The following is an 11,018-nucleotide window of genomic DNA, read 5'->3' as shown; positions in this document are numbered from 1 at the left end:
AATACTGGTTTTGTGGAATCTACGATACACATTCTGTATTTTAACATGTATGAAATTATAATGTGTTGTAATTCAAATGATATAAGTTTTAAGAATAAACTAATAGGTTTCATTTACATTTTCTTTTATATACATATACATGAATAATAAATAGCTTTCTTAAAACCTGTATCTAAATATCAAGAAGCATAAAAGGGTTCTTTCAGTAAAAAAAATAAAATAAAATAAAAATAAAAATTCTAAGTATAAAAACACTACGTCATCAATTGTAAACATTTTTTTCCTTAACACGTATTACAGAATGACTTTAGAGTTGGTGAAATATGATATATTTATACGGGTTACAAACTAAGAGACCGAAAGTCAATTCACTGAAGAAAATATGTTTAAAACCAATTTACCTTCTAATCAACTTAAATTAGTTTTAAAATAAGAATTTTAAAACAAGTATTCCTAAAAAGCAAGTCCAGCTTGATTTACCTTATATTTAATTTCCCTTATGGTCCATCAAAAAGGGTTTTATCTGTCTACAGAGATATTTGCTATATTTTAATATAAAAACTATTAGTTTTTAATTGCCAATGTTTTTTAAATGATGGAATTTTTATCTCTAGTTTAAATCTATTTTACTTCTAAGTGTCTTAAAACTTGTTATACAGTCTATTCAATAAATTTCTTCACAATTTTGTTTCTAGCTGGTAAGGCCTATCAATGCTCGTTCATAAAAAATTTGCCCAATCCAGGCCTCTGTCTCCCCTTGGATGTTTTAACTGTGCTCTCCATACCTTATTGACATACCACACAATACACCCATCGCGACTCAGTAAAACAAGGGTTACTTGACAGCAAAACTAACAATTGTTCCAAATTTAACTCCACTATTGTTATTTTTCAAGATAGGAGTTTATACTGTTACAGTGAAACACAAAATGACATACACTGTTAAAGATAATGAGGTTAGTTTTTCTTTTTACTACATGGACAACCATGTTGGTTGGAGATGTCTGTAGGTGAGTAATGTGGGTCTGGAGTTCAGGCAAGAAACCCAAAGATGTCGACCGATTTGGAAGTCATCAGTACACACGGACGTCCCTTAATAGCAGGAGGGTACGTAAGAACATCCGGGAAATGTGTACAGAAGAGAGGCACTGTAGGCCTAGAAGAGCATGTTGTATTGGTATGTTCATCCAAATAAATGGTTTTGAGTCAAAGAAATCAAATACATAACAAAACCAAATGTTTTTAGCCTAGGGTTTAGGTTACTAACAAGATTTTATAAAACAATTCAGAGTAATGTTACTGATAATGGCCAGAGAATGTCTGCATACAGTTTATAATTTGAAAGTAATAGTGAATAGTGAGAAAGTATTACTTGGCTTATGTAACTCATAAATGTTCTTCTGCTCCATGATTTAAAGATCCTAAGGAAAACAAAGGGTTAACTGAGAGTCCCTGGAATGGTTTTTCATAATCCCGAAAGACTAGGCTATAAACATGATGTCCAAATCTATGCTGTATGTTCTAGGAAGCTAATATTCATAGCATGAAAATACTAAGAGGTAAAACTTCTCAGCCTTGATCTTTATTTCAATAATTAAAAAGACTTAAGATGGACAAATGCCATAATCCCATTTTTCTGTATAGAAGGATCAAACTTTAGTAGCCTAAAAAACTAATTTTTATAGACTGTATACAAATCTTGTTAATCTGACCTCACAGCATACAAAATGGCATATTACACAATTTTTAAAAACTTCATGTTAACATAAAGCAACGGCTCATTACTTAGACCTACAACGTGTGCACACAAAAACAAATTGGGAAAAGCGCAAGATGGAAGAGAAAACCTTTAAAAAAAAAAAAAGTTGGTTTTGAAAAAAAAATATACAAATGGAAACTGATACATCTGAATTTTAAAATGATGTAATTTAAACTTAAAATAGACTTAAACCCTAGTCTAGCTATCATGAAAAAAATCAACCTATTTTATCAGTCGCTATACTTTCCGAATAATCTATCTGTGATGGACAGAGGAAACACAAGTGTATTTCCCAGCAATCAGTGACCTGGTAGGCCTCTATGAAACCGTAAGGGACCCATCAGTTAAGGGAGATGGAGAAGTATTAGGGTGCTGGAGGGCAAGGGAGCAGAGGAAGGGGGGGAAAGAACCTGTAAGTTTAGACACAGTTAATATTCCCAAGCATTTAATATTTTTGTCTTTACCCAATCTGACATGAGTATAAAACTTTTAATAACTTAAAGGCCCATTAATAATGGACAAGTTTCTTTATCTAGCTTTCTATTAATTACTGAATCCCTCTGCAATTAATAAAAAGTTAAATACAAACAGCTTCTGAAAAGAACAAATCAAAAGCATATAGAATGTACTACATAACATGTTCTAACCACTGTATTACAAAACTAGCTCATAATAACTTAAGGAAGACTAACAGAGCATCTGATCTCCTGAGTGGCTATAAATTAAACGGTGTGATTTGGTCAGTCCATTTCAGGTGATCTGCCAGACAGTTACTTTGTCCTTCAGCCAATCATCAGTAATTCCTGCCTCATCAGAAGACTATGAAAGGAAAAGAAAAAAAATTATAATCAAACCAAAAGCAACCAATGACAAGAAATAGTTTGCCTGTTTCAACAGCAATGAGACATTCAGCTGAACTTTCTCACCATCCATATCTAGAACTGGCCCCTTAGAATACGTATAAAGTGTATTCTTTATCAAGTCCCTGTAATACCCATGCTCTCCCCCCTGCGTACTGTCCAAATCCAAAACAACGGCCTTCCTCAAGCTCTTGGAGGATTAAGCACCCACAGAGGATGCTCTGCACCTGTAAGTGTGAGAGGACCCTTCAGGCAATGAAGTCCTGGATTACCAAACAATGTCAGCAATCTGCAGGGGCTCAGAGACAAAACTCAAGGTTCTCAAATTTGAGCCAACACTAAGTCACATGGGCTCCTGCTAAAATGCGGATTCCTGGGCCCGCTCCCAGTGTCTCTGATTCAACCTGGGCAGAATGGCACCACATTTTGGGAAGCACTGCTTTCTTCAATCCCCTCACTGTCAAGGCAGAAGCTGTGCAGCAACTGTCATAATCCTCACAAGACTACCACAGAACACAGACTGACAGTGTATGTTAGGGCAGGGGTCCTAACCCATGTTGGTGCCTCACACCACCATTACACCGATCACAGGTGCTCAGAGGCCAGTACTAATCCCCCAAGCAAAGGTTAGACACTGAGTGTCCTAAACAATAGATCACAGCAGGCAATAATCCATAAAGGCTTTAAGTAAGACCATGTACTTGACCGGGGCCTTGAAGAATGGACCGAGCTCAAACACGGGTAGCAAGAAAGTCAAGAGTATCTTTGATGCCAAAGAAGCTCATGAAAAGACACAAAGGCAAAAAAGAAGAGTCTGGCTGAACAGTGAGCCTGTATAGGGTAGCCTGGAAACCTAAATTACAACTTTGACTATCAGGCTGAGTTTAGACTGAAGAGCTGAAATGCAGATTTTTACATCCACTCTGGTTAACAATGAACAATCACGAGACTGACGGAACAGCAGGCCCCCTAAACAAGAAGACTTTGAACTAGGGTGGTCCAAGTACACAAAGACTTTTTTCAATAAATACTGTAAAATATTTTCCCTTAAAGTTTCCTAATAACATTTTTTTTCCTCTAGCTTACTGCACTTCAATAATGTAGTAGGTAATACATACATAAAATACAAGTGAATTGATTTTATGTTACGGTAATGCTTCCGGTCACCAGTAGGCTGTAGGAGATTAAGCTATTGGGAACTCAAAAGTTACAGACCCATTTTTTACTGTGCAGGGGGGGCTGGCCCCCTTATACCTCCCGTGAGTTGTTCGAGGGTCAACTCTATAGACTGAATTTGACTTTTATCAGCTCGATTTTACAGCAGTATTATAATCTTTCAAAAAAGTTGGTGGGGGGGGTGCGCCCGGGTGGCTCAGTCAGTTAAGCATCCGACTTTGGCTCAGGTCATAATCTCACAGTTCATGGGTTCCAGCCTCGCATCGGGCTCTGTGCTGACAGCTCAGAGCCTGGAGCCTGCTTCCAATTCTGTGTGTCCCTCTTTCTCTGCCCCTCCCCTGCTCAGGATCTCTTTCTCTCTCTGTCTCTCAACAATAAATAATAAAATGTTTTTTTTTTTTAAATGTTAGTCAATTTTATTTTATTTTTTAAGTAGTTTATTGTCAAATTAGTTTCCATACAACACCAAATAAATAATAAAATGTTAAAAAAAAATTTTTTTTTAAGTTGCTGGGGCTCCTGGGTGGCTCAGTCAGTTAAGTGTCCCACTCTTAATTTTGGCTCAGGTCATGATCCTGGGGCTGTGGGATCGAGTCCCATATCAAGTGCCATGCTAAGCGTGGAGCCTGCTTGAGATTCTCTGCCTCTCTGTCTCTGTCTTTCTGCTCTGCTCACAGTCTCTAAAATAAAAAATTAAAAAAAAATTTTTAAGTTGCTAATCCTATTTCTGTTAGCAAAAAGCCACGTTTACACACACACATATATACACATACCTAGTTATCTGTTTATCCTAGGGAAATCAGTATGTGTGTGCGTGTATATACATACACACATATATATGCACACATAGGAACGAAGTCTGAGACAATATCTTGAGGCCTCTGTTCTATTTCTGTAGTACGGCTACTGCAGTACAGTGTAATACTGCTGTAAAAATGGGACAGATACTGATTACAAGGCAGATTCATTTTGAAAAGGACTTTTTTGGCTTGAGTATTTTAATTCTTATCTAACCTATTTAAACTGTTAAATGAACTAGATTTACTTCCTTCTGCTATGTGAAAGGAACAAAACTTTAAGGAAGAGATAGTTTGATTACCTCATCTTAAACCAGTCTTAAGAAGAACAGCTATACATGACTAATTATTGTCCAAAACTTATTAAAATCTTAATTGCTGTAATTTAGCAGTTATTTACCATTATCCAAAAGTATAATTTAATACCACAATTAGATCCTGTTACCCTTCAGAGTATGAAAATGCAGCCTGGTCAGGGAGCTAAGTCAAGAGCTTAACTGGTAGTTTCTATCAGTCAGGATGTCACATAGCTGACTTGTTCTTAGGTGACAGGAACTAACTGTTCTTACCTAGATAGCACAACATTGCTATCATATTTGTCACAGCTTCTAAAAATAGAAGTTAATGTTTTAAAAACAAAAATGTTTTTACCACCCCCAGGGATATGCAAAAATTGGATAAAATATAGTTTTGCACACTTCTAAACTGGCAGCCATTTAAAAGTCCACCAATATAAAGCAAGAAATAAAACTCTGCCACAACGCTGACCTCGCCTTCACCCTGGAGTCGCACCCCTCTCCCCAGCCCCCTCCCGGCTCAGACAACGGCTATGTCAGACGCTGTTCTGAACTGTCCTTCCTGGTCGGTGGCTGCACACTCAGGTACTACGGTTGGAAATCACAGTGAATGACACACGAATCTTCTGGCAGGATTTACGGTGTGCATTTGCAGGGACTTCTCTGAAGTCTCCTCCCAAGCGGTGGATTTGCCAAGTCAAGGACATCACCAACCACAACCTGGCTGCACTGACAAAGGACTTCCCCACAAGGACTGGGACCATCAACACTCCCGTCAGCCGTGTGTGCAAGCTGCCATCTCCTCATACCTCGGCGGGCGGTTGCTCCCTGCGGTACTGTAAGAAGTATATTCGGTTTTTGTCCAGGTTCCTGGAGCAGAGCTAAGTGATAGGGGTATCTTTTATTATTCATAAGGAGGCCCTTTCAATCACATCTAATAAGTTGATACTAAAGAGGTGACTTGGGGGTGCTCCTAGGAAGCCTCAGGATGGGGCTGGTCACAGAAGCAGCAAGCAGCTAGTGGGCTGGAACCCGTGGCCCCCTCCCCGCCATCCTAACTTCCCAGAGAAGGGTGAGAGGGGGCAGTCTGGAGATGAAGCTCTACAGAAACTCTCGAACAGGAAATGTGATGCGCCCCCGGGCTGGTGAACACAGGGAGGAGGTGGGAGGCTGAGGCCCGAGAGGACCCGGAAGTTTTAGGTCAGCCCCGCCCCTTGCCCTGTGCACCTCCTCCATCTGGCTGTTCCTGACTCGTTTGTAATAAACCATAAAGTGAGTAAAGTGTGTTCCTGAGTTGTGTGAACAGTGCTAGATACTCTGGACCTGCAGAGGGCCTCAAGGGGACTCTCAGTTTATAGCGGGCTAGTTACAAAGGGGTCTGGGACTGGATTTCCAATTATAAAAAATAAATCGACAGTGGTTCGTTACTACTATAAGTTAGGATCAATTATTCTGAGCCTGTGATAATAAAAATATTTGAAGAACCATATCCATATAATCAGTTCAGGACAATGGCTACTACCATTACTAAAAGGAAGTAACTGTTAACAGTTACTCTCACCTCCTTTCAATATAATGCCCTCAATTTCTTTTTTGCGTGCTTATGTTCCTTCAGGAAGGTTTATGACGTTGTCTGTATTTACAAAGGAGAGAGGCTGGAGGCATAAAGACAGTAAGGCTGCCCAGACACACATTCTCTAAAGCTTTATATCCAATGCAGGTAGGAGCCAGTCCCTTAGGGCCAACGACCACACCTCCTGCTGCCCAAATGCCCTGTGGTCCCCCCGACATTGAACTCTGAACTCAGGCAGTCATGTATAGGAAGCCAAAGAATACAGCAAAAGTGGTGTGTGAGTGACTTCCTGCGTTATGAACCTTTACAGCTTCACCTTGATCTCTCATGACACTTGCTCTGGGGGAAGCTAGCTGCCACATAAGAATTCCTGTTACCGAGGGACCAGTGTGCTGTAAAGAAGCCCCGGATATGCCACGTGGAAGGTTATGTGGGAAAAGAATAATGCCAGCCAGCTGTCAGCCAGGTGCCACACGTGTGAGTAAGGCGCCATCGTGGACCACAGGGACCCAGCAGACACCAGGTGGAGAGGACCTGAAAACCCACACTTAGGGGCCACATCTCCAGCCAACTGAGCCATTTCAGCTAACGCTCCAGCCACAATGGGTTTGAGATGAGCTGTGACCTGCCCGAGCACACGGTCCACAGAATAATGAGCACAATCAAATGGTTGTCCTTTCACGCACTAAGTTTCGGGGTGGTCTGTTACACAGCAGTAGATAACGAGAAAAAGGCAAACATTATTGGTGACATTTATTAAAAAGAGGAGCCCAACTCAGACTGCAGTTCTTTTTTTTAATAATTTTTTTAAAATTTTTTATTTATTTTTGATACAGAAAGAGACAGAGCATGAGAGGGGGAGGGGCAGAGAGAGGAGGAGACAGAGAACCGGAAGCAGGCTCCAGGCTCTGAGCTGGCTGTCAGCACAGAGTCCGATGCGGGGCTCGAACCCACGAACGTGAGATCTGACCTGAGCCGAAGCCGGAGGCTTAACCGACTGAGCCACCCAGGCGCCCCCAGACTGCAGTTCTAAGGCGAAGAGTGTGGGTCAGAGCGCCTCTGCTTGTGGCAGTGAGGAGGAAAGAACGCACCAGTTCGTAGTTCCTTGGAGAGCTATTAAAATCAAGGTGACCAACCCAATTAATTCTAAAAGCTCTTGGAAATACTGAGGCACTAATATATTATCATGGATCACACACTCGTTTGAAATATCAGTCTCCCTGACTCAGCCCTCAGGTCACAGCACAAATGTCACTTGTTCCAGAAGCCCTGGGCGCCTCCTGTGGGGGCTGGAAGCAGTCTCTCCTCGCCAGGCTCCCTCCCAGCTTCACCCCCAAGAGTGCCCCGCTGTTTCCCTGCGTGCTTCCCATGGGAGGTGGGGCTCTCGCCAAAGACGGAAAAAGTTATTATTTCGGCGGAGTGGGTTTACTGGTGCCTTTATTTCTTTTAATCTGCGTTTCTTAATTTCCTACAACAAACACGTAATCTTCCACAATAAGAAAAAAGGCTAAGTTATTAAGGATTTTGGCTTCCCAGGCCTGCTGTTAGGTACAAGCCAACAGACGCATGGCGGGGCACCTGGGTGGCGTCTGGCTCTCGATCCCAGCCCGGGCCACGGTCCCAGGGAAGGTCTGTAAGGTAGGGCCCCACGTCAGGCTCTGTGCGGACAAGGCGGAGCCTGCCCAGGGTTCTCGCTCTCTCAAAATAAATAAATTAAGCTTAAATAAATAGTAACTAACATGAAGACGTATGGCCATTCACTTCTTTACCTGAAAAATGGCAAGAACTGGAGTAAGTGGTCTCTAAGACCCCATTCAGATTTAAAATTCTTTAATTTTATGAAATAAACAACTGAAAGAAACTGAGGAGAAAAGCAGACAACCTTCCATTTTCTACCTCCCACACATCCCAGAAGGACGGTAGGAGTTCAGCAAATACCTAGTAACTATTTTTCTGATTACTGAAAGACAGTTAACTCAAGTGCTGTATTCAGGTAAACTTACCATCTGCTGCTTGTACTAAAAAAAAGTCCAAATCAAGTACCAGGAGAACTATTTCTAAAAATACTCCTGTCGCTATCTCAAGCTTTCTAGCCTTACAGTCTCTTTAAAAAGTCCCAGGCCTCAGTTTCCCAATCTATAAAATGCGAGAATTATGCCTTCAACTCCTACTCTAAAGTAGTGTGGGCCAGGGCGCCCGGGGGGCTCCGTCGGTTAGGCATCCGACTCTCGATTTCGGCTCAGATCACGATGTCACAGTTTGAGCCTCAGACTGGGCTCTGAGCTGACAGTGTGGAGACTGCTTGGGGTTCTTTCTTTCTCTTTCTCTCAAAATCAATAAATAAACTTCAAAAATAAAGAAAAAATAGGGACGCGCGGATGGCTCAATCCATTAAGCTTCCGACTTTGGCTCAGGTCATGATCTCTTGATTTGCGGGTTCAAGCCCCACACTGGACTCTGCTGACGGCTCAGAGCCTGGAGCCTGCTTCCAATTCTGTGTCTCCCTCTCTCTCTCTGCCCCTCCCTCGCTCACACTCTGTCTTTCTCTTTCTCTCTCAAAAATAAACATTAAAATTATTTATTAAAAATAAATAATAGAAAAAAACAAACTGAAGCCGTATGGACCAACGAGTGGAGAAAAGGCAGATGTGCTACAGGCATCTTCTCAGTTTTCCCACCTCGAAGCAAGTACGTGCTAATTCAGCAGAAGCTACGTCACAGACACGTACTGTAGACAGAAGCTTCTACAGACATCCTTGAGGAAGTTAATGAGGATTGATTTTAAAGACGAGAAACTGCAATGGAAAGCTATTGGTTTCCAAACGGGGTAATAAGTACAGGTCACAGTTAACATCCCGGTTCAAATAAAGTTTTAAAAGAAAGTAAAAAATCGGTTGCCTGCCTGGCTCAGTCAGTAGAGCATGTGACTCCTGATTTTGGGGTTGTAAGTTCGAGTCCCACGTTGGGTATAGAGATGATTTAAAATTTTTAAATTTCTTTAAAAAAATAAAGTAAAAAATCACCTGCCCTGTGTAAAAGAAAGACTACTTACTGCTTAGGAATTCTTCTCCCGGGTAAGAGTTCACTCAAGCAAATAAACAAATCCATTTCTCTCCCCTGCCTTGGTTCTTGAGACAGGGACACAGAGTGAACTTGCCAACTTACAGCCATGAGAGGTCGGTATGTGGAAGAAGTCTGTAGGAAGGGGAACCTGGCTGAAGAAAAAGGAAGAACACAGGCCAAAGAAATGCAGAAATGGGCATGAGCCCGATGTCAATAATGGAGAGCATGTGACAGGGGAAATTTCTCAGATAAGACAAAGAATAAAATCTCTATCTTGTGCAGCAATTGACGACTAAATTGCAAAAAGCTACAAGGAGATCAGTTTCGGGACAAGTGGGTTGCGGAAATTAACAGAAATGCTAAACCCTTAAGGCTTCGGTGAGCCGAGAGTCTAAGCCAGGAAGCAGGAACCAGGGGACAGCAGGGTGGCACGACTTGATTTATCTGCCACAGAAAAGGACAGCCGTGTCACGCTGAGGAAGCTAAGAAATGAAACGGAAAACACTCCCAGCTTCTAGGAACAGAACTTTATCTGGGCTCTGAGATTCTAAACAAAGAGAAAACTAGAACGTCTGCGGTGATGAGATGTAGCTACCATCCAGGCACTGGGCCCTGCGAGAAGGAGGCCACACACGCTTAGGGCCAGGTCACCGTCACCCACAGAGAGCACACGGCGGGGGGCTGCTTAGGGAAGCCCGGCTCTGCCTCTCCCCAACTGCCCACACATCAAGTCTAGACGACAAAAGCTAGAGATTCAAAGAACAAAAAAGGCCATCGGGGCGGCTGAGTGGCTCAGGAAGCGTCTGACTGCAGCTCAGGCCATGACCTCAGGGTTCATGGGTTCGAGCCCCACGCTGGGCTCTGCCCTGACAGCTTAGAGCCTGGAGCCTGCTTCAGATCCTGTCTCTGTCTCTCTGCCCCTCCCCCACTCGCGCCTCAAAAATAAACGTTAAAAAAAATTTTTTAAAGGCCGTCTATCTCATCCATCAGTACCATCCTGGCTGAGTCGCACGCGGCCTCTCGCACGTGCCAGAAGGAACACAAAGGCCGCACACCGCTGGCTTTCACCGGTACTCGGACAAACTTTCTGTCTCGGGATTATTTTCTCCTTTATGAACAACACCGCTAGTGGTAATGAGTCAAACTTGAAGACGTGAAATTTAAATCAGCATTAAGAGGAGCTGGAAGAGAAGGAGGAACCGCCGAGAGCCCCCGCCTCACCTCTGCCCCCCGGCCGGCCCGCGGGCCTCCCCGCGCCGCTCCTCTGGTGCTTGGCCGACATGCGCTTCATCTGGCGCGGGGTGCTGGGCGGGGAGGCGCCGTCCAGGGTCTCCGCGCCGGGTTCATCGGAGAAGTCCTCGGGGTCGGACTGGACGCCGCGGCCGGCGGAATCTTCCAGCGCACACTGCTGCCTACGGGACACAAGCCGCAGAGAAAACCCTCAGCGCCGCTGCGCGTGCGCTCCCACCCGAGCCACGTGCCGCCGCGCTTCCG

The 11,018-nt window shown here is 43.1% G+C and overlaps 1 protein-coding gene across 1 annotated transcript in view; it reads right to left on the bottom strand.

Moving 5' to 3' along the window:
* The window catches only part of MAP3K4 (mitogen-activated protein kinase kinase kinase 4), a 77,563-nt gene extending 66,624 nt beyond the window's left edge, over positions 1-10,939 (bottom strand). The window contains exon 1 of the mRNA XM_029943266.1: positions 10,746-10,939. Within this exon, the coding sequence (XP_029799126.1) occupies positions 10,746-10,815 (70 nt within the window). The 5' untranslated portion in view covers positions 10,816-10,939. The remainder of the gene's footprint in view (positions 1-10,745) is intronic.
* Between the last annotated feature and the right edge of the window lie 79 nt (positions 10,940-11,018).

This window comes from Suricata suricatta, chromosome 7 (assembly GCF_006229205.1).
Source record: "Suricata suricatta isolate VVHF042 chromosome 7, meerkat_22Aug2017_6uvM2_HiC, whole genome shotgun sequence".
In the NCBI taxonomy this organism is placed as follows: Eukaryota; Metazoa; Chordata; class Mammalia; order Carnivora; family Herpestidae; genus Suricata; species Suricata suricatta.
The sequence above is the reverse complement of the archived record's forward strand: the minus strand, read 5'-3'. Positions and strand labels throughout refer to the sequence as shown.